The sequence below is a fragment of the Desmodus rotundus genome, chromosome 6 (genome assembly GCF_022682495.2).
Source record: "Desmodus rotundus isolate HL8 chromosome 6, HLdesRot8A.1, whole genome shotgun sequence".
NCBI classification, from domain to species: Eukaryota; Metazoa; Chordata; class Mammalia; order Chiroptera; family Phyllostomidae; genus Desmodus; species Desmodus rotundus.
In genome coordinates this window covers 151,968,391-151,995,591 of record NC_071392.1, presented here as the reverse complement: position 1 = coordinate 151,995,591, position 27,201 = coordinate 151,968,391, and the positions used below count along the sequence as shown (strand labels likewise).

The following is a 27,201-nucleotide window of genomic DNA, read 5'->3' as shown; positions in this document are numbered from 1 at the left end:
GCAAAACATAAAAAACCCCAATAATTTGGCCTTTCTCGTGATTTCAGTCCAAATTGATGTGGTATAAACCTGGGCCAGCAGGCCGGGGCTGAGAAAGACAGACATAGGAGTTGGCAGACGTTACCTAAGCAATAATGTATCTTTAGTAGAGACACTTGAGGCCACTTCTATTGAAGTGCTAGAAAGGTACCAACCCATCACCTCGTCCACCGGATGACTATTTCTCAGATTTTTTTGGGTCATCATCTTCTTCCCCATGGACCCTCTAAACCTTTTCCTTCTAACTCTTCTCTCAATCATGAAATTTTAATGTCACAGATACGCTTTTTATCCATTTATTTATTGCATATATATATCTGTGTTTTATACATAAAATATGTTTTTCACCTTCCCAAAGAACCATTTTTCACCTCCTTGGGGGTGATACTGTCCCCATTTCGAATGTGTTCCTTAAGCCGACACATCCCTCGTGTAAGCCCTCATCCTCCAAAACTCAGAAGAAACCCTTCAGGTACTTGATTATTCCCTTTTCCTTCTTCGAATCCGGCTCCCGACTTCTAAAAATCAGACCCCTGTGGCTGAGAAACACAGTATTGTTGACGTTAACTCATGGCAGCTTCTCACTCTCCATGCACCTAGCTGCAGTGTGGCTTCTTCTTTTCTGTCTCTTAAATACCCCGAGAGGGTCATGCCTAGGGACACCTCAAGCTGGCCAGCACTTAGGGAGCACCTGCTGTACCCCAGGAACCAAGGCAAGGGGTCATTTAGGTTTTCTGGAGAGCACGTTTTGCTACTGGGTGCCAAAGGAATCGACCCATGTAGAGACTGTCTGCCTTGGGAGGCATTGTAAGGGTGTCAGGAGAAAGGGGTGAAGTCACAGCCTGGGAGGAAAACAAAAAGGAAACCCCCCAGTGACTTGCATTCAGAGCCTCTAAAGCCATTCCCAGCTGGGCTCTAACTGCTGTCTTTATGTATGAGTCTCATGCCGTTTTCTGGGCCTCTACCTCCTTCCCCTCAAAGTCTTGGCTTGCAGCTTTCTATTTCGCTGCGATTGGTATCAGTAACATTTTAATGTCTTCTGAAAGACATGATTTTATAACACTGCAATCACTTGCTTTCACTGCTCAGGAAATATTTTAAAGTTGCGTGACTTAGTGTAACCCAGTCTCACTGGTGACGGGAGCAGGAATTTAAATGTCAGGGTAAAGCCGGCTCAGCGCGCTGAGCTCAGTCAGACACAAGCTCAAAGTGACCCGCTGCGCTAGCCAGGTGTGTCGCCGCTGAACCTGGCATTGCACTTCAGCTTCTCCTGAAACCAGAGCAGGGCGGAGGGTGGAAACTGCAGTGCTGACTGATGGAGCTTCCCTGGCGTTCCCCATTTGCCTATTGGTGTCAACTTCCCCCAAAGGCCAGTTCAGCAGGGTGGGCTTAAATCTGCTGGCAGACCTATGGTGTGGGGTCACCGGGGGTGGCATTCCATTCATGGTGCGCAAGACACTTGGGGCCTCACTGGACTCGGCTGCACGGAGGACACCTGTGGCTTCCCTGGCTTTTTTGAATTTCTAGAATGTCATCCTGAGGCTATAAAAACAAAGGTGTCCTCAACGTGGTGACCCTTGAACTCCCAAGGATGTATGTTTGTGTATGTGGATAAAAAAACACAAATGTGACTTGTGGGTATGACACCTGGCGAGGCATGATAAAGGAAGCTGAAGAGAAGAAGCCTTGACTGACCTTGGGAAGCTTCCATTCCGAACAGCCGAGCGGAAAGCAAAGTCAGTTTCTCCCAAGGCAGCCAAGCAGAGATGGCTTTTGAAATCTCCATACTTTAAAAATATTCAATATTGATTTTGTCCTATCAGGATCAGATAAAACAGTACAATTGAAGCTGGCTGCTCAATCCACTGCACTTCTGACCAGATTGAGAGATTTCCGATGCTTTTCTGTGGGATCTTTCAAGTTTTCATCCCTAGAAAAGGCAGTTTCCTGTGACTCAAGAGTCCCCTGATTTGTGGACTCTGATGGGAAGCTGGTGGGCAGGACAGCCTTTGCAGGGCCAAGGTCAGCAAGTCTAGTTACCTCCCCAACACACGCCTTTGGAATGGCCAGGTCTGCATCTGCCCGTGAAGGGTGTTCGTGGCATGCACGCTTGCAGAGAAAGGGAGTGGCTGCTGGGCACTGTCCCTAAGGACCAGAGCCTGACCTGAGATGATCCAGGAGGGAGAACGAGACAATCGAGAAAATGCAAGACACGCGTGCTCTGCTCCCCCCGGGGAAACAGAGCAACAGGTTTACCCTGCCGTGCTGGAGTCTTCTCTCTGGGTCAAGCCTGAAAGCCCAAGGAGTTCCACCCCCCGAAAGAGGGCAGGACCTAGACAGCGAAATGCCCCTGAAGCAAGGGGAAGGGGCTGGGCCGGCAGATTTTGTAACAAAGCCTTTGCGCCCAATCAGAGAGGGGAAAATGATGACAGAGCAGAGCCCCGACCACGGCTGGTCAGTGTGACTTTCTCAGCCGTTCTGCCCAAGGCAGCTCAGAGAAGATCCCGCTCCTGGCCCTGGCCCTTCTCCTGCTTCCCCGGCCCTTCCTGTTAACCACTGCGGCCAAAGAGCGGGCACGCATGCCAGCTCTCTAAGGGAAGCTGAAATTCTACCAGTTGAAGGAAGAGGAAGGGGCCCTGGGGCCCCTAGCGGCATGAATGATCAGAATCCAAAAGACACCTATTTGGAATTCCTAGGGGTCGAACATTTGCAGAAGTGGCCTTTCAGAGCCTGGCATTTGACCGATGACCCATGCAGAGACGTGCTGTGATGGTGTGGGTGCACCATGCTGGGCCTGCCGAGAAGTCAGATGGGCACACGTACACACATGCACACACAGATGGGTACACACTCACACGCACGACAAGAATCAGTCACTGGCTCAGGTGGCCAGTATCTATCGCTGAGATGTGGGGCTTCGCTGTCAACTGGAGCAGATGGAAGGAAGAGAAGCCAAAACGGGCAGTGGAGGGGGCGGTGGTGGGAAACCCTGCCCGTGCTTCTTGGAGGCTGTTTGCCAATGATGTAGGCCCTGGATTTGGACCAGTGAGCCAACCTGGCGGCCTTGGGTAGTATACTTCCTGGCGCTGCTCATTGTGTGCTCGGGGGCAACAGCTACCTGCTCGCTTCACAGGGTTGTTGTGAGGTGCACTGTGGCAACACAAAGTCTTTTGAGCTCCTTGGAGAAAATTCACTGTGTAAGTGCAAAGCATCACCATTGTCCCATGGCAATGAGACTCCCGCCAGCTTAACCCAGTCACCAGGAGAGCTGGGCCATCAAAGAAGCCAGCGCTGCCCCAGTCTCAGTCCAGGCACACGATGTTCCCTGACACAGCACTAGCTCTGCGGTGGAGGGGGTGGCAGTGGCCACGGGTGGGCGCTGCACATGGCTCCCCATCCTGTTTGCCCGTCCTGCGCAGTATTCTCGCAAAGTTCTGACTGCTTGCCCACATTGCAACACGGGGAGACGGAGCGTAACGATCCCGATTTCTGGCTTCTGTCGAGAAATAGAAAACTTGGCGGAACCGGGCTGCATCGCAACGCTCCCCTGGAGGTGGGTCCTGTCTGCCCCACCTTCCAGTTTCTGACCCTCCAGTCTGTCTCACACCCAGCTCGGTGCACGCCGTGGTTCTGGCCTCATCAGCACATTTGAGTCTTTGACTCTTTCTGCCCTCCCGCCCCTTCTGTAGTCAGTAAAGACACAGAATCGACAGAGCCCTCATCATCTGAATACAGGCCCCTCCCTTAGCAGAGGGAAGGCCTGCCCACCTCCTCCTGCCATGGGGAACCAGAGGAAAACTCCGTGTCTGCCGCTCCCTCCCCTCGGCGGTAATTCCACCTTTAAACCTCCAAGTTTTCTCACTTAGAGATGCCCAAGTGGTAATCCAACTTAATTAAATTATAAGCATCTAAAGCCGGGTTTTCATAATAAATAAGAATATAGCTATAGCTAAGAGAAGACGAGACTTAATTAATGAGGGTTATTTAACAGGAACAAGTAGCCCTGTATATGGAGGATTAAAAGATAAATAAGGATAGGAAGGAAAATAAAAATTTAATGAGTTGCCATCTTCATTTGATTTAACTAAATTTCTTGCATTGTTGAAAATATGAGCAGTTATGAGGGAGTCACTCATGTGTAGCCACCCAGTTTGATACCTGACTGCTTTCTTTCATTTAATTACACTGTGTTGCAAATGAACTTAAACTACCATTTGGAGTTTCAGGCTTCCTTCCTTATACAGATTGACTTGGGAAGCTGTGAGGGAGGAAGAATGTTGAGAAATCGACCAAAAATTATTGGCAGGGACACCAGGAAGGGGGTCTCGAGTTAGAAAACAGCAAAGTCTCACGAGGGCTAAGCAGCGGGGGACTGAAGTTCCTCGAGTGTCACCCGCCCCTCTGCAAACCACTTCTCTCAGAGCTCCGCTGTCCCGGGGCTCACCCAGAGGAAGCATGTGCTGCACCCAGCACCCTGTAGGTGCTCCAGCAGTGCTTCGTGAATGCACGAATACGCCACCATGGCCCCGCTGGAAGCAGACAGAGAAGGTGTGGGCCCTGACACGCACGTGATGGTGAACACGTGGCCCTCTCGTTTTCATTTCTAACACCCACATTGTTGTAACAGGCAGGCGGCTCCTCGCTGGGCCATAACTACCCCTCTCCCTGCTTTTCTCTCACCCCCTGTGTTCTCCCTTCTTTAGGTCACATAATCCAAGTGTCCCAACAAGCTCTTCCTGAAAGAGTGAAGGAAACAGGAGGGGCCCAGACACCGGGGTTAACACGTGAGGTTTTAGAACCCTGCCTCTCTTTCTGGGGTTTGGGGCCCCCTTCCCTATATGGTTGTATGCCACTTCTAATGCCTCCTAAAGGACTCTGAGAAGACACATTGGGGAAACTATGGTAACGGCATGAAGGTGTGGGGTGTTAATGATTTTAAAAAAGATTTTACTTATATACTTTTAGAGAGAAGGCAAGAGAGGAAGAGATGGGGAGAAACATCGATGTGCAAGAGATCCATGATCGCTGCCCAACTAGGGACCTGGCCCACAACCCAGGCATGTGCCCTGACTGGGACTTGAACCAACGACCTTTCTAATTGCAGGCCAGCGCTCAATCCACTGAGCCACACAAGCCAGGGCATGCTAAAGATTTTTAAGCGAACATTTATGGAGTACCAATGCTGTGCTAAGTGAAGTCCTTCCAACAGTTGCACATAGATATTACTATTCCCAGTTTATAGATGGAAAAACCCAGATACTGAGGATACATAACTTGCCAAAGCTCACCCAACTTGCAACGGATGGAGACTGGATTTGAACCTGGGTTTATCAGATTCCAGAGCTCATGCATTGAATTCCTTTGCTGCACCTTCCCCCACACCAGCCCCACCCTCCCACCGCACAAAAATGACAATAGTAAAGTATCGACAATGAGTGTTAATAGTTAGCAGAGAGGAAGATGTTATATCTTACATACACTGTGTGGGAGATTTTGAGAGCATGGAGTGGGTGTTGATGTGTATTGTGCTTCAAGCTGTTTAATTCTGGGTAGACGGTTTTCTGCACTAGGCAACTCTATGATATAATAACATTTCCTGTATCAGACCCCCGGAGAGCAGGTCTGTAAGTGAATGGACACAGATCTTTCTTGGCCCCATTAAGTGGAAATAAGAAGTTAAATCAGTTCACATTCAAAGTATGGTGAGAAATTGACAGCAACATGCTTAAGGGACCCAACTTGACTTGCCAGCATTCCCTGGATTAATAGGCCAGAACGAGTTTCTCTTACTGCCCCCAATATCTCCAATCGCTCTCCCTATTCTTGGGAAAGGCAATGATCAATGACATTTGGGCTTCCTGGGCTCACATGCACCTAATGGAAAGAAAGAACCTCACCTCCTGCTGCCAGGGTGCTCTCTGCAGAGCACAGGCCACCTGGGGCTTTGCATTTCCTGTCCTTAGGGGAGTGTGTGTGGGACGTGGTCACGTGACCTCCTGTGATTGTCAGCTTGCTAACTTTTTGGAATAAAATCAGATACAAACGTTTCCTCTAGCTTATGAAGTGATTATTTTATAATTGCTGGGGGTCCCCACCCACTGGCCTTATTTCTAAGACAATTAGCCAGGGCTGTCTGGCCATGCCTTTCAAAGTTAAATCATAACCGAAAAAATAAAGCAGAAATGCAATTCCCACTTATCAGAGCCCAAGACTCTGCCTACAGCTTTAGACAGATGACACTTCTGGGCCGAGTTCTAACCAACTTCATTGCTAATTTGACCAGGTGCTGCTGCGGCCACACTTGAAATGTGTGGCCCAGGAGTCTCATCAGTTTTAATTTTTTATGAACAGCCGAGATGTGGGGCTTTCTGTCTCTGGAATGCTGGTTAACCCTTCCTTTCTCCGGGGTCTGGCAGCCTGCACGTTTTGTGACAGATGGCCTAGTCTGCATGGTGCGGGGTGAAGAGAGGAATTGGCCCCAAAGAGCCGAGCCATGAAATGCTGGAGACCTGGCATTTAGAAGACACGGGAGCGGTTCTCTCTCCATTCCCACCCCCCGCCCCCCACAACACAGTTGTTATGAAGGTGGGAGATCACAGTGGCTCTTATTTGCAGTTGAGCTGGCTGAAAATGGAAGGAACCCTTAACGTAAATGAGGAGGGACCAGGAGGTTTTCATAAAGAGCTGGTTGTGAAGAGGATAGGGGTCCTACCTGAGTCCAAATTGGGGTCCAGAGCCTGGCGGTGTAGGGAGGACTGTGAGCATCCTCCACCAGCCCTGGGTGTGAGGAGGGTGTCTGAGGGCGTGTGGTCTGTCCTGCCGTCCAGGCCTGGGACAAACCCTGGATGTATTTTGGAGGCGCTACAGGCCAGAAATGAAAGGTAGTTTTCTCAAAGAAACTTGGGGACAGCTGCTACAGTGCCCCCGTGTGGAGGAATGTGGCATTCTCTCCTCTGCTAGGGGTGCTAATGGTGCTTGGCTACCACACACCGGTTATGCACGCTGGAGAGGGGAGGTACGTAGGGTCCCCCTGAAGTGAATTGTGTAGGCAGCAGGCTTCAGTGAGGAGGCCAAGCTTGAAGAATCTGAGCAGGCTAAAATGAGCATGTAAGACACCAGTGGAAACTTCTAGAAATATTTGGGGTGAGAGTAGGGAGGGAGCTTTGCGGTTGAGTTGAGCTGTGGCTCGTGTCACCTACCAGCCTCCTTCTGATTAATTTCCCAGGCCACGTGGAAAAGCATATACAGGGTCTGGCAGCAGCAAGGCTTGCTTGAGTGTGGTTGGTAGGGTGATACTATGGGTGCAACGATTTATAGTTTTAATTTGAACATTGCACCTAAAGTGTCATACAGTGTGCTTGAGCGTGATATTGTTATGTTACAGAATTCCATGCCTATGATTTTGTAATAAAAGATTTTATAATGAAAAGGGGGTGTTATTTGTGCTGGACCTTGTATGCCTCTGCTGAATCAACCACCTCACTTAACCCAAGAGGAGTCAAGCACGTCTTCAGCGATCGGGGACTGGAAAGCGAGTACCACCACCACGAACCACGGGATGAGGTTGTCTGTGGAGACAACCACAGAAGCTACCACAGAAGACTGAGCAGGCTCCTTGAGGATCTTCATAACAGTCATAAAACCCACTGGCTGGTAGCTTTTAATTACTTTGCAGATGTTGCTTCTACCACTGAGGACCAAAAAGGGCTCCCCCTTTGTGATTATGAAGAAAATATGTTTTTAAAAACAAACACTTTACTTAAAACTAGGGATATTTTTTTAATTAGAAGGAAGATTAACTAAATGCATTTTCTCTTGTCATTTAATCCATTCTAATTATCTTGGGAATGTAGATGATGAAATACTTTGCTTTCTCCTTGCTGCTGCTGTGTGGTGTGATTTCTTTCCTACCCGTGGAGGGAAAGACTTAGAGATGGTTGACGATATGGTGAACTTCTGTGGGTCTGATTATGAGGATGCGTAGAAATGCATAGCCAAAGGGTGCGGAGGAAAGCAATAACCCCTGACTTTGACTGGTGGGTTTTCAAAATGACAACACCCTATTTTCCAAAGGCCATCAAGGCAAGCCTTTTAAAAAGAGCCTATGAAATAGGGTGCTATAAAAGATGTGGCTTGGTCTGAGATTGAACCCCATTAGGCAGGCAACTCGGGAGGAAATACAGAATCTGTTTCTTACCATGAACATCTGGGATTCTCTGTGTGGCTCCTGATAACCCAGGAGATGAGCCAAGGAATTGCAAAGACTCCCCAGATGTTACCCATGGGTCTTGCTCCAAGGAGTCGAGCAATTGCAGCATGGGAGGAATGAAGATAATTGTGAAGTTTAGTGGGCTGAATAGGGACAGACAATCGATGAGAGTTCGGGTCTCCAAAGGGCATGTGTGCAGCTAAGCAGAGCGTCCTCAGTTATTCCTCATGCATAGCACCACTGCAAATATAATTTTGGCACCTAGAGCCCTGAGGAATGAGATGGAGTGAGAAAAGGAGAGAGCAGGACCAGGTGCTCTAAGAGACCCTGACCTGGCAGCATCCTCATATGTGAGAAATGCCAGCTTCCTTCTTAAAGGAGAATAGTATCCTTTTTACTTCTCAAGAATACCTCCATAGTCCTTACTTTGAGAAACACTGGCTTAAAAAAACTGAAATTTTATCCTATTCAATAATAACAGACTTCCCAAACTACTGGGTCCAAAAAAATTTTTTTTAAACTATACTTATCAAAAATCAACCCCAGAATTAAAAACAGTTAAGTCTTCAGGAAGACCTTTTGGCTCTCCCAGAGTATGTCCAAGAGGACTATTCTGAGAAATTTTGGTTGAAAGTAGCAAACCTGGATTACATAATAAGCCTCTGTTAACGTAGGATATTCAGCTATTTGATTCCATGTACAGTTGGGATATCTGGTAAAATAAGCAGGCTTAATTCCAGGTAAGAGAGGCAGTTTATGTTTCTCTGTAAGAACTTGTTTAGGAAATGAATGATGGGCAGGTGCTACATTTGACACGCTACTCACTGCTTGACGGATTGGAGGTGAAGAGGGTTGAAGGTAGTAGAACTGTCGTAATGAGAAGTTTATTTTGCTAATCCTCCCTTGCCCTTTAATTTCTCGCATTGGTGCTAGATAGTGATGGTGATGATGGGGGAGGATGAGGATGACCTTGATAGGAGCTCGCATTTATTTGGCTCTTACCGTATGGTAGACTCTGTGCCAAGGGCTTTACATATAACCCAACCAGGTAGGCAGTTTCAGCAGTCCCATTTTACAGACAAAGAAACGGAGGCACAGACATTAGGAAACCGGCTAGGATTTGATCTCAGGTAGACTGACACAGAGGCCTTTGTCTTAAGCACGTCATTGTCACGCTAGCCTTGTCATGGGCCCAAGAGAAGTGGGCCCTGGCAGACAAGCTCCTGCTGTGACGCTATCCCCTTCTGTTAACGAACACAAATACAAGTGGATCGAGTGGAGTCCAATTATTCAGACTATGTAAAAATAGTTTTTGAGGCACAAAATGATTCCCTAGGGAAACTGGATACAAATTGGAGCTGAGATGAGCAGACAGACTAACAACAAAGCGCCACTGACTGTATCCGACAAGCCCACAACACGCCACCCGCTGAGCCAGCCCTCTGCTGAGTCTACCCCTTCAACGTAAAGTGCATGGTATGGAGCCTGGTGGGAAATCCTCCCCGCCCCTTGCAGAAGAAAGGGCTGGATTGTGCTAGAACAGCCCAGTCATGATTTGGCAATAAAATTCTGGACGTGCAACAGGTTGTTCGAGATCATCTCATCCATGTATGTTCTAAATTCAGTCAGTTACATATCACATCCGTAATATTTGCAATCTGCAGCGTTATTCACTTAATATTTTCTTTCCATTTACTCAGGCCTAACATCGCTACCTACTTGAGCCACATGCCTCAGCAATAATACCAGTATAATCACGAGTGTGAGGAACTAGGTACTGCTTTTCTTAATACTTATTTTTAAAAGCCCCACATAATCAATAACATACACTTGTACATTCACAGAATCATCTCATGTTTGCTGACCATGCTCTGGAAAGCAATGACGTGGTCCACCCCCCTCATTTGCCCCAGAGGCCGGGAAGGTCAGGTCACTTCTTCAAGCGCAGCCAGAACGGTTGTGGCAGAGTCAAACCTGGAACACAGGTATCCCCATCCTCCATCAACCTGTCCTTCATGACACCCCAATGACCAGATAGCAAGCGACAAGAAAAGGCCCACAGAGTCTCTAAGGGAGCTTGGATCTCTAGGGCCCACTGGGCTTTTTCCTTGACATGTCAAGTCTTGAGTGCATGTCATGGGACCTAGAATCACAGACTTGGAAGTGACAACTCACCACCCACACTAGGACAGCGCATCCTGTTTCTTCAACAGCTTTTACTCTACAGGTGTTCCTTTCTTTTCAGTCTGGAATCTTCCTCATGCTAACTCTTTCCCATGGGTTTTATGTTTTTAGTTCTCTGTCTTGGCAAAGTCAGTCACGCCTCCTACCAAGCTTCCTACTCTTCGAGTCTGTCACTGTGGGCTACACATTAGCTGGCACATGAACGGGACCCTCTGAAACATTCAGGCGAAGGTACAATGAATGCGCCAAGTCATTGTCACCCCACAGGACTCAGATGCCGAGCCTTCCTTCCTTATGTTCTTTTGTGGGAGCTTATTACATGGGTAGATATTACAAAATCACACAGGAAGCATTACAAAAATGTTCCCATTTCGACTCCAGAATGGCTGCGCCGTCAAGTAAGGGCAAGCTTTGTGTCTATCCCGTCCACGTTCCAGTTGATGCTGAACATCCCCGTTCAACATCTAGGCCAAGAAAGCACACACTTTTGGTGATGAGAATCTCATTACTTGTGAGGTATTTCCCCCCCCCCCCTTCACAGTATTTTACTGTTTTGCAGTGAGGTGAAAATGTGTTCCTGAAACTTCTATTTCCTGGTCCTTGTTCTGGGTTTGGGTAGGGCACCTGTGCAGACCACCTGACCCAGACCCAAAGAGAACACCTGGGCACACGACGACGATCGGCCTTCAACAAGAAGGCTCACATGTTGGCCCAATGGTAGGGGGCGGCGGGGGAAGAGCAGTGGAACATCTTTTGTGCTTGGCTAAGAGTTTGTCCATCATTTTTAACATGAAAGACTGTCACTTTAGGTTTTCACTTCAAAAAAGATGAGGCTCCTAGGACAGGCTCCCAGCAAGAGTCCCCAGAGGAATGGGTTTAATTAACCAATCAGAGAGTTAGCTGTGTCCCCGGACCTGTGGTAAGGACGGCTCCACGGTGGCTAATTTCATCTCCACTTGATCTCACTGTAGAGTCGTGAAAGCTCAAATGTTCAAGGATAATCGCTACAGAGAAAAGTTCTGTAACACGGAAGGAAGCGAGAATGAGAGGCAGAAGCCGCTGCCTTCAGTCTGAAGTCGGTTAATTCTGACAGCCGCTTCCTTCCCAACCTGTTCCCTGTGGTGCTGAAGCTCTCTCCCTCTCGGACCGTGACCTGTCTGCTTTTGATGACAATCACTTAACCAGCACACCGGGTTGTTGCACAGCTGGTTTTACCTTGGGTAAAGATTCATTTTCCTTATTAACATCACAAGGACCTATTTCTTTCCCCCAACCAATTAAAGAGGAGAAATGGAAGGGCCCCGGTATGGCCGAGGAAAGCTTTTCTGACTTGTGGCACATGGGCAGGTCACCCAGCCCCATGCGATCCTGGGAACAGAGTCCTCATGATCCCGAGAAGCAGCTGGAGGTCAGGACCACACAGACAAAGTAAGTGGGAATAACCGTGACAGACATTGCCACTGCCCACATATCCAACGGCTCACCCAGCGTCGGTGCCTGGTGTTGGTGGGCTCATGCTATGGGTGTTAGGCTGCATTATTCAGAATGGATGTCTGGACAGTCCACATTCAGGAGATAACAGCAACAACCCTCAATGAGCATTTAGCTTTCTTCCTTGCGTTCACCAGCAACACGAACGCTGGCTTCTCCCTGTAATTGCCTAACTATTCTGCTCACGCCACACACTAACATCCACTCTATTTTCTTATAAGAGATGCTTATCTGAGTTTACTTCAGCCGAAAGTGATTTTCCAACCGTTCTGTGGTTCCTTTATGCCCTGGTGTGACAGCCTCGGATGGCCTTATGAAGTTATTAATAAGGGCTGGTGGTGGTGGTGGCAGGTTATAGGAAAAAAAAAACCCAATTGAGAATCACGTTTAAAGAATAAAAGTATTCTAACCACACAATGTGCCTTCTGATTTATTCATGAGAAAATGCAGCCCATCCAAATAATACTAATACAATATATTACAAAGCTATACATGAATTGTGCTTGATTTGGATTCAAAGCATATTTCTTATCTATGCAATTCTATACATTTTAGCCATACCTTGTACTTAACTTTTTAGAGAGAGGTACTATAAGAATCATGGTTTGGTAGAATCCAGGCTACTGCTGAGTTAACTCTAATGGTTAACGTTGAAATAGTATACCTTATATATAAATTTTTACCCATATAAACTAAATTTCCAAATATAAAATATATAATTTGGCTGAAAAAATTCCAGAAGTGCATTTGGGTACCCTCCCAAATTCCAGAAGTGCATCCCAGTGACTCTCTCCAATTGTTTTAGAAGTCTGTGTTTCATCCACACCCTCCCACCGCTCCTCCCCCAACCCATCCATCATCTTGCTTCCTTCAGCAAAATAAATGTGATCCACAAGGGCTGATGTGAATTATTCAGTTGACTATTTACAATGACCCTACTCAAACTGCCTCCCGTGACCTTCTGAAAAGAGGCCACAGACAACCCGAGCACCCCAACACTAGCCGCCCAGCGCTCGGCCTTCCCCCACATCTCCCAAGACGTTGTTTGCTGACTAGGTGCCATTTCATTCTTATTTATTTTCTATTTTCAAAATACAGCATTCGAGGCTCTGCTCGGAGAGGATCAAAGAGCCTCTCTTTCCTGTCTGACTGTCAGTATCCCCGAGGAGGACTGATTCTGGGCTTGTAAATTGTGGCATTTACTTCAAATGAATTGACAGGAGAGTCTGCTCAAAATAAAAGATGAAAACTCCACGAAACCGCTCTGGCGCCAGAGGTGGAGAAGCAAGCCATTATGCACGTACGGACATCTCTAGATTCTGAACAGCAAATCTCACCAACCAAGGTATGTCTGGCCTTTTTCATTTTATTTTTTTAAGCAAACCCCAGGAAACATGGCTGTGAGGAGACAGCGTCCGTCCTACCAACGAAACCAGACAGGTCCAACCTCTTCCAAGAAAAGACACTGGCGATAAAGATCTCCTAAGTTACACAGCACAAACTCACAGAGTGGCGAGAGATCGCCGTTCTGAACAAGAGACTTGCCCAGGCCACTGCTCTCCGCAGTTTGGGAGCTTGACATGGCATATAAACGTGCATTTTCTCTCTGTCTCTTAAGAACTTGCATTTGGGCACACAGAGATGCACAACTTGAACCAACCACTGCAGCTCAACTGTAGCAGAAACACCCTTCTCCAATTCATCTCACCGAAAGGACTAGCTAGAGGGAAACATGGCCTGTGTTCTCCTGCTGGCTATATTCTCATCCTTTTCTGCTGCGACTCAAGCGGTCATCTTCCCATCTCACTCCCAAAGGCCCCAGAAACACTTCAGCTCAACTGTAGTTTGCTCTCCACTCCACGGAGTGATAGGCGAACCTTCTTCCTTCCCCTTGACCCCTGATGTCCTTTAAGCCTCAGCTGGGTCCTTCTCCTAATGCAAATGCTGACCCGTTTTCTCCTTTCTCCCCATCAAGAATTGTGCACCTCTCTAATTCGGGGCTGGCCATTTCTTTTTTTCCTGTGAAGGGCCAGACAACAAATGGCTTTGGGGACCATGGGGTCTCCCGGTTATTCGACGCCAAGGCCCAAAGTGGAAGCTGACAGTACAGCGGCCGATAGTTGTGGCTCTCTGCTAATAACCATTATTTATGGACACTGAAATTCGAATTTCATACAATTGTCCAATGCAAGGAGATATTAAACAATTTTTTTCAACCCTTAATAAATGTAAAAACTATTCTTAGCTCATAAGCCACAGAACAACAGGCAGCAGGCCAGATTTGGCCCCGCAGGCCAAGGTTTTCCAGACTCTGCTCTGATCCATCTGGGCTGCCCTCCTGTGAGCTGTTTCCAGATGTGGGATGGGCGGCAGGGAGGAGAGAGCCAGCAGGCATCGCTGCGGGGCACTAAGCCCTCGGCAGATATGGGAAGGGGAGAGCCAAGGGGAGGTGAAGCTGGGTTGCGTGGATGGAGGAAAAGTAGGATTTTCTACTTAAAGGTTATCGGCAGGCAAGAGCTCTTTTGTGGGGGGTGAGGCTGGGGGCAATGGAGGTGTGGGGAAGGGGAGAGTACTTAAATCACAGTGGGCATGCAGAAACACATCACGAGAAACGTCCCTGCCAGTGGCAGCTATTAGTGAGATTTGACACTGTCTTGGTGGTAGGCTGTGGGTGTCCCCCCCTGGAAAGTCTTCTGAATTCTCCCCCAGACTCTGCAAGGAACTGAAGATGAAAGTGGCTGCAAGGGGAGGAGGATCTGGAGCATCACTGAGAGATTGCAAAAACAATTCACTGCCAACCGACTGTCCCTGCAGGGTCCTAGTGCTGTGGTTGCGGCCCGGATTGGCACGCTGCCCCTTGGGTGTCCAATTAGGTGGAACCGGGGGAAGTCTAATGCAGAGCGCACTTCATCTCCGCGTAAGCACCCAAATGAACAGCATGGGAAACTGAGTCCGATCTCCCGAGTCAGCCCTGGATAAGCTCCTCACCCTGGTCTTTCATTCCAGGTGGATGACCTAGGACTAGGGTTTTGGGGCTAAGGAAAGAGGGGAGGGCCCCCAACTAGATGGCCAGCCGGGGGCAAGTCAGTAGTTTGCAGACATCTCTGAGCATTTCATGCAAGCAAGTGAATTAGCCAGCTTGGCATGAAATGAATCCCAGACCTAACCTGATTAAAGAGCAAATCTGAAAACAGGAGGTAAAGTGGAGGTCATCTGAGACATGTGACTTTCATCGCCTCAGTGAAAGAGAAAATTGGGTACATTCAATCCAGTATTGTCCCACCCCAAACCACAATAAAGACAAAATACAAACAAATGAACAAAAACAAAAACAACCCTAAAGAAACTTGAGAACTATTACTTCTCAACAAAGAAAGAGACCTTTAAAAAACATTCTCAGTCAAGAAGCTGATAGAGAGGTGGCTGAGTGAGAATGAAATGGGGCCAGAGGAGGAGCCATCCGATGACTGTGGTGGTGATGGGGAGGGAGCCCAAGGAGGAACTTATTACATGGTATGTGGCTTCCCAGGAAACCTGGGATTCCTGGTCCTGCCTGCATCCAGCCTTGTCTAAAACAAGTGAGTTTAACTGTTGCCAGCGAGCAGGGACCCAGTGATCCAGCCAGCTGGGAACAGACGGCAGCCCTTTGGGAGCTTGAGTCCTCCAGGCCCTGACAATTTCCCATGCATGTGCATTTCTCCCTCCCCAAGATCCGTAATTTGGATGGATTTTCTTATGCGGTCCCTTTCCTCCCAATCTGGGCTTCTGGAAAGAAGGGAAAGCCTTTTCCATTGGGGGGACCTTGCTTTTCCCTTTGCTGTCCCCTTGGAGATTTGGAGGGGCAGCAAGAATGTTGGAGAGCACGTGTGTCCCTGAAGGAACAGCCGGTTGCAATGCACGACCATCACTACCGATCTACGATTTATGAAAATAAAGCAATATGTGCCTGTTTCGGTGCCTGCCGTTTGCCTACCAATGGTGCAGTGTTCACCATTCCAGCCCTCTCGGCATTCACATTTGCCGTCTTTACAGGTCCCGTGCTCAACGCAGCGGGGGTGGCACACGCGCTGGTCACACGCTGCGCCTGTCCAGCCCTCTTCACAGCGGCAGGCTCCCCCGATGCAGACGCCGTGAGTGCCACAGTCTACTGAGCACACTTCTGGAAGAAAAACAATGATTACAGCTCAACACCGCCACTGGCGAAACCCTCCACTAGAGGCCAGGCCTCGCATGTGGCCGGGTCCCCGGACAGCGCTATGTTACCTTGGGAGGCCTCTCTCTCTGCACTGGCTGGGGACTCACTCATTGCTATGTCTTTTCTGGAGCAGGGACTCCCCAGACCAGCAGCGTCACTGTCACCTGGGAACTTGTCAGAAATGCCAATTCTTGTGCCTCGGTTGGACCTCGGGAGCTGGAAACTCTGGGAGTGGGCCTCAGAAATTTGTTTTAATGAGTAATCCAGGTGGCTTTGACATGCGCTGGAGTGAGAGACACGCCGTTTCAGAGCTGGAGGCCACTGCGGCAGCAGCTCAGGCGGGGCCATCCGGTTTGGAAAAGTCACCTGGGAGGTGCCTCCGTGAAGAGACACCTGTGACTCCTGACCCCCCAGTCAGCTGGGGTGTTTCCCCCCTTGAGGGCCTGAACTGGCCAGAGGCCCCGGGGGGACCCCACAGCTCCATCCCCACGATGATGACTGACCCGCACCGTGGTGGCAGTGATGCGCTGGAACTATGCTGCATTTACACAGCTTCTTTCTCAAAGGAGCTCAAAGTCTTTGGTGGTGGGGAGGAGACAGACAGACAGACGTGCGCCCTCTGGCGTTTCAGACCTCTCACACGAGGACAAGCATGGTCAGGCATTCACTCTTGCTACAGACCACTGAGGGAGGCATGGCCGTCAGGCCTAGGGTGGGGGGAACCAGAGCAGGAGGGAGGGCCAGTGACTTAGTCAAAGTCACGCTTGGCATGTCCTGAGCACAGTAGGGCCTTGCCTCTAGGGCTCCTCTCCCCCCATTCTCTGCAGAGTTTGGCGTGGATCACCAGCCTCAGGGTTGAAGCCAGAGTCAAGTGGCTTCCAAAATAGCCCACATTAACCAAGTCTTTTTTTTTTTTTTTTTTTGCACTGAAATACCCCTTTCTTTCCCATTGTAGGCAGAGCCTCACCTACATTCCCTGCCCAAGGGCCCTGGCAATCAGACAGCTGTCTCACTGCCAGAGGAAGGGGCGGAAGGGTGGTTCCTCGCTTGGACAGGCACCTGGCAGGGAGTGGAACCACCCTCAAGAAGGCTGGGGCTGCCTTGAAGTGCTGAGCCCTTCCCTGGTGAGGTCGCTTGGGAGGTAAGTCACATGCTCTGAATTTTAGGAAAATCAAGTGTACAGCACAACTTCATTATCTGCCTGTCACCGGAGGGCTGCGGAGCTTTATAACAGGTTCACGCACACCCCGAGGGAGCCTCTTTTCTGCTTTATAGGATGTTCCTTTCAGCTTGCCTGGGACTGAGTTGTTCTGTTTTGTTTTCTGGTACCTTCAGGGAGCATACATGGGGAAATCTGTAATGCAAATGGAAGCGTCCCTCCTGGGCCTCTCATCCATTTGCAGTGATGGCCCCAACGAGGCATGAGAACCTACGCAGGGGTCTGTTATTTCTCAAGGATCACAGACTTCCTGATGGAGGAGACAAGAGTTAGGAGCCAAAGCCCCATGGACCAAAGGCCCAGCTGAGTTTGAAGAGTAGATGCCCATGCGTTTGGGCTCACGGAGGACACAGGGCATGGCTATTGGGGAAAGTGAGGAGAAAACCTCTCGGCTTACCAACGGAGCAGTCGGGACCCATCCAGTTGGGATCGCAGCTGCAGAGGCCTGTGTCGGGGAGGTAAGTGCCATGCCCGCTGCACTGGTCTGGGCACTGGACCCTCGCCAGCTCACAATTTAGACCGCCCCAGCCAGGGCTGCAAAGGCATTCTCCGTTTACGCAGACCCCGTGGCTGGAGCAGGTGGGATCCAAGCAATCAACTGAAAAAGATGAAGAGGAAAATAGGGTTACCCATGGGGGATGGGCCATGAGACACCAGAAGAGAGCTGGATGGACCAGCGGTTCACCAAATCCTATCCCCTTGCAAGCAAATGCAGCAGCCAGGTAAGGTTGACGTGATCCCTTTAAAGAATTCAAGACTTGTTATTTGTCAAAACACCAAATCTCAAACTTGAAGAGAATGTAAGAGAAAAAGGGAGTTTCTCAAGCAGAAATAGGAGGTGTCAGATAGAGAGGTGTGCCATTTGATCTTCAGAACCTTGCATTTATACACATCAGTGCCTTAACTGAACCACATCTGAGCTTCTAAGCATGGACCATGAATACTGGTGCTCTGTGTGTGTATGGTACTGCCCAGCCCTATTACACCCTTTTCTCCCTTATCAGGGAGAAAAGTAGAGATACTCATTCTAACTTCACTCATACTTGACTTCAGGAGGTAACAAAAGACTGAAAAGAAAATCAAGAAAATTCATAAATGATTGACTCTCCTAATTGTTTCACTTAGGCTAAGCCTAAAATGAGGTTCCATTGTCTGCGCACACGCCTACTGAGGGAGTTAGTACAATAAATGTGTAGAACAGAAGAGGGGAGGCTGGGTGTAGAAATCATCCCATGGGGGTAACCTTCCTACAGAGAATCACGAAGGCCCTGGAGGGGTGAATCTCTGTGGCTGGGCACCGACCTTCCACCAGACAGGCAGTCGGACTACTTCAAGGTCAGACTCTGGGTGCTGTTGCTCTTGCCAGTTCCGTGGTCTGATTGTCTGCCTGTTTCAATGATCAGAGTGGATACAGAGTCAGTGGGTAGCCTGAAGATTATTATTCTGAAATCAACTCAAAGAGTTCAGGACTTCTTGCATGAGAATGTGACCCCATGCTTTAGACATCCATCCAGCCAAGGGTGCATGAACAGGGCATTTTAGAAGACCAGCTTCCTTAGAGTCCCAGGAGTCTGGAGAAGAGAGCTCTGCACACCATGGAGTTGGAACGGTGAATGGGAGGCGGTCCTGCAGGGGGCCTGATGTTACCTTGTGGATCAGGAAAATAGGAAGGTCTCTTCACCTTATTGGACCACGGCATACATCACCTTCATTTTAACAGCTTGGAAATCAGGCCTATTGGCCTAGATTAAATCATTTGCTTCTGCCATCACCCGAGGGCACAGCCAGCTTGAGACCTCTTCCAATTTTTCTCTCGAAGTGTTTTGGACCACACGGAGAGTGTAATGCACTCCCTCCTGTGTGTGCGTGCCATCTTGTGGTTCAAATTCTCAGAGCAGATTTTCATTTCTCTCCTTGTCCAAGGCCAAGATTAAAACCTGTGAGATTTCTGGCTTGTAAATAGCTCATCATGACCCTGAGGTGGTGATGCCTTGGGGTCTCAGCTTTTTGTAGGAAAGTGTCTTTTTCAGTTCTTATGGTATACACTACGATGGTATATTTCACACCTGAGGCACTGGCTGTAAATATGACATTATTCAGGTTATCCAAGCCAAAAACGATTTCGTTCTGGGGGACATCAGACTCAAGGAATTTGGATTTATTAGAAATCACAATATTCCATGAAGTTTCCAAAGAGCACCCCTCCCTTAAGGCAAAAAACAAGAATTTTCAGTATTAAGAGATGTTTCTCAGGATTCCATTTGGATATTTTCAGAAAGATATCCTGAAAATAAGTTCAAAACTATTTGAGCTGTGGGAAAATAGGAGCTACCAGTTAAAAAAAAAATCAGGTATATATTCTCAGAAAGGTGAATTTGAGTGATTTATTATTAAAGTTGTAAGGATAATATTATTTGCTCTGGTTGTAGTCACTTCAACGTTGAATTCATTGTCTTGGGTTGTAGTCACTTCAATGTTGAATTCATTGTCTTGGGGATTTTGACTCCTGATGATACGAAGCCTTTGTGGTACCTTCAGATGTGCTCCAATCAGGATGGTGGAGCACGTCTGTATGTAAATGAAGGACAGATTCAACCATGTAGGAGTCATTTGCAAAGAGGTAGTGTAATGTCTTTGGTGCCGCATGCCTACCATGTGCTCAGGGAATACAGTAGGTGTGCAATACACAATTGCTATCAGAATGAATGACAGACGTTGCTATAAGCATTTGTCATTAATGGGGCAAGTTTCCAGTGTGAAGGACTGACAAGAAAAATGGTATTAATGACTGCTTGCTTTGGGGAAGAATGCTGTGCATTTTGGGATCCGCAAAATATGAACTAATTCGTTCAGAATCAATCTTTTCCATATCCTTCTAATAAAAGAAAATCCCTGACTTCTAGTTTTTATTGTGTCCCCATTTCTAACACAGCAGAACTGAAATATACACAAAAATATCTCATGTGCTATGTGCCTCCGAAATTACCCTTCATTTGTTACCCATTTATATTACCCATTTAAAAGGTTTGGAGAGGTGTCAATGGCTAGGAGATGTCAAAAAACTCAAAAACTATATTCTAATCTCTTTCTTAAAAGGAGGAAATCAAAAGTAATATCCAAAAAAATAAATAAATAAACGGGCAGTTTTCTTCCAGATACATGAGCTCACTCTTCTTTATCCTGAATTACAGTATGAAGGGAGGCGGAAAAATCCTCTGCGATTTATTAGCCCAGGACTGGAACGTCACTGAAAGAACCATTTATTTGATCTGGAAATAGGAGCTGCCCTTTCCCTGGTCAGTGATACAGTCAATATGCCCTTTGTGTGGTACGATTACAGCAGCTGATGGAATAACTCAGTTCAGACTTGAAGGGGAGCAGTTTCACTATGAATTTTAAATTTGGTTCCAATTGCGTGAGATGGTCTCGTGGAATCGTCTTTAGAGTCTTTAGCAGGCAGGAAGGACGATGGCCTTGGACAAGGCTTTCTAAAAAGAAAGAGGGTTGTACTTAAAAGGGGAACAGTGGCCTTTACCAGTAAGTACCACGTGCCTCACGCCACCAGCTCCCTGGCAGCTGAGATCATTAGCATTCATTTAGTCTTGGGCCCTCGAAAGGTTTGACAAAAAAAGGGTTGCGAATGCAATTTTCATCCCTAAGGATGAAAAAGGAGGTCAAGGAGTTTTACAAACAACAGGTACTATAAACCCCCGAAGAACCATGAATTACATTTATGAAGTTAAATGTCACTGAAAAATGACTCAGCCATGGAGCTGACATGGAAACATGGTTGACTTAAACTCATGTGTCAATTCCTCTCTCGTCACCCTCCCGTCCCCCAGACATCTTGGAATGGAGCCTCACAAAGGCATCCTTTCATTTTCTCGAGCAAATTTGTTAATAGCAGAACAATGTTTATGCAGCAGAAATGGAGGATGGCAACTATTGATTTCAGTGCCGTGGCCACTTTCAGGTAAATTGTTTGAACGTTATGACTGTGATGAATATCAGAAATAAAAAGGCTAAATGGAAGAAAGAGTGCTGATCCAGACTTTCTGAGTCCGTTTCCTAGTTTGAAAACTGCCTATGAATCACAAGGTTCACTCTTTCCGGGGAGCAGAAATCTATAGACGGGATTTCATCCTTCCGTAACGATCTGCGTGGCTTCCTTGTTTTGTTGGATGGTTAATTCATTCTGAACATTTAAGTGAGACTTGTTGGGAGAGTTGGAAAGTTGAGAAATCACTTGCAATTCTACTCGTACAGATCCGCACAAGTTTGACCAGAGGGAAAAATATCCTGAGATGGGCAATGCCGTGGTTCTGGCGCTTTCCTCTCGCCAAACGATGTACGCAAAAGGCTGTTTTAACCTTTCCTGCCGTGTTATTGGCCTCTCCCCTGTTTTTGGTGAGTGCAGCGTTGCCTCCTGCGATCCGTTTCTCTTTAAGAACTTTAACCTTTTGAGCAGGGTTATTAAATCAGTACTTCCTCCAACCCAACTCCCAATTTGGTTCTATGATACAGACAGAGGGCGACTACCTTTTATAATAGAGGAAAAAATATCTATAGAGTTGAGCAAGCGGAGATCAGGGGGTCAGACTTCGGGGCCCCGGTAAGGGCATTATCCCTGACGTATTAGAAAATCTTAGAAGAACGATGTCATGGGGCCCGACTCTTTGTAGCGACAGATCTAAAAATGATGAAACAGGAGATTTCACACAGAGGGGGCATTTGTGTGCATCTCTTAGGATAAGTCACATCGTTACTTTGTGCCGAGGGACATAATGACAGCAATGGCTACTACTTTGTATGGAACCCCGGAGATTTATAAGTTAATGGGATGACAACGGATTCACTTGCATCCGAGAACTTCATAGCACCTGAGGTCCTTCCTTGTCACCCCAGCAGTCAGAAGCTGAGTGAGGACACGGGCACAGGGTGTCCAACAGGATCTTTTCGGTGGGGACATCCTGGTGGTCACTGCAAGCTGTTTCATGTGGAGTAGGCAGTGGGCTTCACTGTGGGTGAGCTGATACTTCTTTTTCCACTGGGAATGCGGGAAGGAAAAAGGTTCTTTGAGACGCGCAGGGATGTTTCGCTGGGAGATGGACTTAGTGAACATGGGCTCAGCTGGAAGACAACCACTGAACCAGTCCAAAGGTAGAGGAGCAGGTGAGGGGCTGAGAGGACCCAGGTTCTTTCCTTCCTAGCGACTGCGGTTGCTTCTTTCTATGGGGGAAGGGACAGAGGGACAACTAGAGACCATCTTCTGGAAGGGCACACCCAGGGCAGGAAGGCTGAAGGCAGTGTGGCTGCATTCCCTGGCCTTCCAGGTACCCCAGGTGCTCCCAACACCTGGGTACCGAATAACTGTTCTGAAAGAAGTAACTGGAGTAAGTAGGACTAGTTAAAGCTGGCTTCTGAACACTTTCCAAGAGGTGTTCTTTTTCCTAATCTCTGTGTGGGGCTGGTCTCTGGTCAGCTTTTGTCAGACTAGAGTCAGTGTGTGACACCCCTCGTGTGCTGCAGGCCCCTTCAGTGCGTGCTCCAGGGAGTTCTTCAGGGCCCGTAACTCCCCCCTACCCCTGCCATCCACAGCACACCCACCTGCCCACTCTCCTGAACTCTGCGATTGCGGCCAACCAGTATGATGTCCCCCACAGGGTGTCTCTAAGTGACTCGGACACCTATGGTCTTCCAAGCCTCCCTGCTTTCCAGTGGTATTCATTTTTGCAGAAATATTTATACAGACATAAATCGGTCCTAGGTTACCAGGGATAGAGAGTAAAAGAACAACAACAACAAAACAAAACCAAAAATGAAAATCCCAGCTTTGAGGAAGACCAGGAGGGGGAATTAAGGATTCTTGTTTCTTCTTTTCTGGAGAGCTTTAGTAAGTCCCAGCTCAGAGGACTTGAAATAATGCAAAAAAAAAAAGAGGAAGGAAGACAGGGGAAGGGGAAGGAAGGAAAAGCAGCAGCAAGGGGAGGAGGAAGAACAGAGGGAAAGATGGGACAGACAGACAAAGGGGAAGAAGCAATTTAGAGAAAAAAAGAAGGAAGAGAAAAGGAACTAATTACTATAAAGAAAAACACAACAGTGTTCCATAACTATCCCACAAGTCTCCTATTTTCTACAAGAAGTCCATCAAACTATGCCGTACACCTGAAACTAATACAAAATAATACTGAATGTAAACTGTAATTGAAAAATAAAATGTGAAGTTCTTTAAAAAAAAAAAAGTCCTCAAGCCAAGGGGTTTGAAGTTTTCTATGCAAAATGTTACAGTTTCCCTGGCAGAGTCTGTGATGGGGCTCGGAAGCCAAGTTCTGGGCCTGCACACATACCCCGCCCCCCGCCCCTACCCCTCTGCCACCCAGTCCTGCCCTGCCTGTGGGACTTACCTTCCTCACAGTGCTCGCCTTTGTAGCCCGCAGAACAGACGCAGTTCCCGTCAATGCAGGAGCCGTGGCCCCCGCAGGAAGGATCGATGCACTGATTCATGGGCACGTCGCACTCGGCGCCTTTCCAGCCGCTGTAGCACTGGCACGTCCCTTTAGAGTATTGACCGTTCCCGCTGCACAGGACAGGGCAGGCGGCTGCAAAACCAGAGACAGAGCACGGGGTCAGGGGGACCAGCGCCTGGAGGGCCGGGTCAGCCTCAGCTGGAGTTTCAGCTGAGCTTGCAATGCTCCTGGCCAGGACTCAGGCCCCTGGGGGTGCACAGCTGGCTGCAGATAATCGATAACCGTGGTCACCATCACGACAAAGACGCTGCTGACAAAAGCAGTCGCTACTCGTTACATGCTTATTATGTGCCAGGCTGGGCACAGCACGCGTAAACATTATGTACCAGTTGTTACTTAATCATTACAATCATTCTGCGAGGTGGAGGCTAGCATCACGGTCCGATTTGACAGGTGCAGCTCAGACTGGTGAGTTAGCTGGCCAGCATCACAGAGCTCACAAGTGGGGGGCCGGGTTGGAAGCCAGGCTGGCCTGATTTTAAGCTGTGCCCTTAACTAAGCCTTGTGGACTCACGTGCCGCTGCCGTTGTTGGTTTGAGGGATCAGAACCCACTTGGCTGATTATGTTACCTTCAGGTTAGTTGACTCCTATTCCTGATATGTGTACGGTCACTAAAAAGGAAGGGAGACGGGCCACAGTTGTGACACCATCTCTCTACACCTCAGTTTCCTTGTCTAGACCATGAAGAAATAATGGCATGTAGCTCAAAGTATCACCTGTGTAATCAAGTATAAGAACTAAACATGCCTGGCCTATTAGAACAACAGGCTGGAGACACGGCGTCTTGAGCCATTCATGTCTCAGCCGGGACCCTCTTACATCTGGTGACAGGATGGAGGCTGAAAAACTGCAGGGATGATCTGGTATGAGATTACCAGTTTTCCCCAGTTTGGCCCCAATGGTGTCAATTCCACCCTTCTAGAGAAGATCAAGAGTGGGATTTTAGTGGTTGCCTTCACTTCTCACCTCCGGATCAGTTTCTTTCTTTCTTTTTTTTTTTAACTATTGATTTGAGAGAGAGAGAGAGAGAGAGAGAAACATTGATGTTTTTGTTGTTCCACTTATTCATGCATTCTTTGGTTGATTTCCATATGTGCCCTGAACAGAGATTGAACCCACAACGTTGGTATATTGGGAAGATGCTCTAACCAACTGAGCTACCTGGCCAGGGCATGGATCAGTTTTTAAAGTGCCTAAATTTTCAACTGGCTTCTAATGTGAGCCTAAAATGAGGACACGGCTCCAGACTATGAAAGTGGCACTCAGAGACCTTCAGAAATGACCAGCAGGGATGTTTCACTGAGTCCTGGTTTACCCGGGATTTGGAATGAACAGGTTCCAAGAATTCTACAGGTTCGCAACCTGAATGGTCCCCTCATCCCAGGAAGTGATTACACATCTAATCAGATCACACCTTAGTCAGTGGCCCCACCCCACCTTATCAACCATCTCTTATTGCCACGTTTCTACTGAGGGTTTATAGTAATTAACTTTCCTTCCCCAAGTGCCCAATTTCTCATTGATATCCTAAACGGCTGAGGACAGGACCAGGTTTATCATGTGGATTTCCTCCTGGTGCTGCATTCATCCATGTCGGCCTGATTAAGGAAGTCTTGATCCTATGTTCTGATAGTCAGGGATTCCCAAGTGGCAAGGTTATGGGCAAGCCCTGAATACCTATTAATGAAAGATGTGGGCAGAGCAAGGTCTGGAGTGGACCCCTTTCCTTTTTCTGGGGAAGTGCATGCTTTACCTAATGGTAAACTGACCTAAATGAAAAACACCTTAACAGTTGTCACATGACTGAGGGGCTATTCCTCCCCCAAACACTTTATCAAAGAACAGCCTTGGGGGTTACACATATAGCTCCCAGAAGAATTCTTATCCTTATGAATCTACCAGAGGAGAACCACTTCACGGTGAGAACATCAAAGCCACGTGCTGAACTTAGACATACGCGGTCTAAATGCAAGGAGCGTGCTTTCTGTTTTGAGGGCTCCGAAGCAGACATCTGGAGAGTGGCTGCCCATGCTGATTGTGCAAGAGAAGACAGAGCTCTGAACCCAGGGTGCCCAAGGTTCAAATTAGGGGCTGAGCAAACATGAACAGAAGTGAGAAGTTAGGGCCTTTCTCAACATTTGGAGAGGGCTTTGAAGACCAAGTAAATTTGTTCTGTGTCAGTTTCTCAGGAGACTCACGGGAAGCTCTAGGTCAGGATGGCCCACGTGTGCACATGAACTTCTCGTCTCCCTTCCTGAACCTCTGCAGGGGCCATCAGTTGACCATGGCGCCTGCGTTCCTGACCGAGAGAGGGGCTCAAAACCTTTGATATCATGCCCTGGCTGAGACTTGCTAGCAGGTGGACTTGGCCTTCAAGAGAAAACTCACTTGCCATTTTGGGCCTAGGTAACACTGAAGATCTCTCCTGGTGGGAAGGCTGGAATAAGCATCCTTTCCTACCCACTTTCACCCTCACACACCCAAATGGGGAAGCAGTGAGAAGTGTGGCTACGCATACCTAGTGAGATGAAATTCCAAGGGCTATTTCCCACCTGAGGGTAATATACTGGACCGGCTGTCATGGGTGGCAGAGAGGGTTACAGGAAATCACCACTGGGCTCTCATTGCACCTTCCCCCCTTCCAAGAGGTGGGAGAGGAGAGCAAGTAAGGAACAAATGGTTACTGTCTTTATTAGCTGATAAAATGCAGTTAGGATTGTCTGTATTCATATCGCAATAGTTTCTCTTCTGCATACACTCCAAGTGGTAGGAAAAAAAAATAGGATTGTGGAGAAGGTAAGAATGGATTTTGTTTAAAATCAGGTGCCTGGGAGATCAAATTTAAAATGTGACCCATTGAAATTACTCAGGGAAAAACAACAGGGAGAACAGTCAGGCTGGAAAGTTCCCCACATTCGAAATGCAGCCTTCCTTCAGTATGTTTGCTGTGTGCTCGCCGGAGTGTGGGAAAAATGCAAAAACACTGTAATGCTCTCTGGAACATGGGGTGCTCGATGGCTCTGCTGATGTCACATTAAAAAGCAGAAGGCCAGTTAAAGAGTGAAGGTCTCTAGCAACCCATTTGCCTTCAGGGCCGAGAGTGCAAATGCCCGATAAGCACCCTCCAGTGGTTGCTCAGCTGACCTGCATGGATTCATTCTCAGACATAACTCAACCCAGAGTGTTACAGAATAGAAGGCTCAGCCTAGACCTCACTGAAGAGGCTGGATGTGAATCAGGGACCTCCTGTACTAATAACTCTTTCCACATATTTACTATCATTAAGTCTACATGATTTAAAAAAAATCAGGTTATAGGACAAATAATTCTGACTTC

The 27,201-nt window shown here is 47.8% G+C and overlaps 1 protein-coding gene across 8 annotated transcripts in view; it reads right to left on the bottom strand.

Moving 5' to 3' along the window:
* TENM2 (teneurin transmembrane protein 2) overlaps positions 1-27,201 on the bottom strand; it is a 610,087-nt gene that overhangs the window by 108,669 nt on the left and 474,217 nt on the right. For 5 of the 8 annotated variants that reach the window (XM_045185001.2, XM_045185000.2, XM_045185003.3 and 2 more), the window contains 3 exons: positions 23,742-23,936; positions 17,735-17,935; positions 15,870-16,082 (listed from right to left, as the gene is read on the bottom strand). In XM_045185001.2, coding sequence (XP_045040936.2) covers positions 15,870-16,082; positions 17,735-17,935; positions 23,742-23,936 — 609 coding nt within the window. The remainder of the gene's footprint in view (positions 1-15,869; positions 16,083-17,734; positions 17,936-23,741; positions 23,937-27,201) is intronic. The other 3 variants (XM_045185002.2, XM_053926195.1, XM_045185005.2) reach the window with 2 other exon arrangements.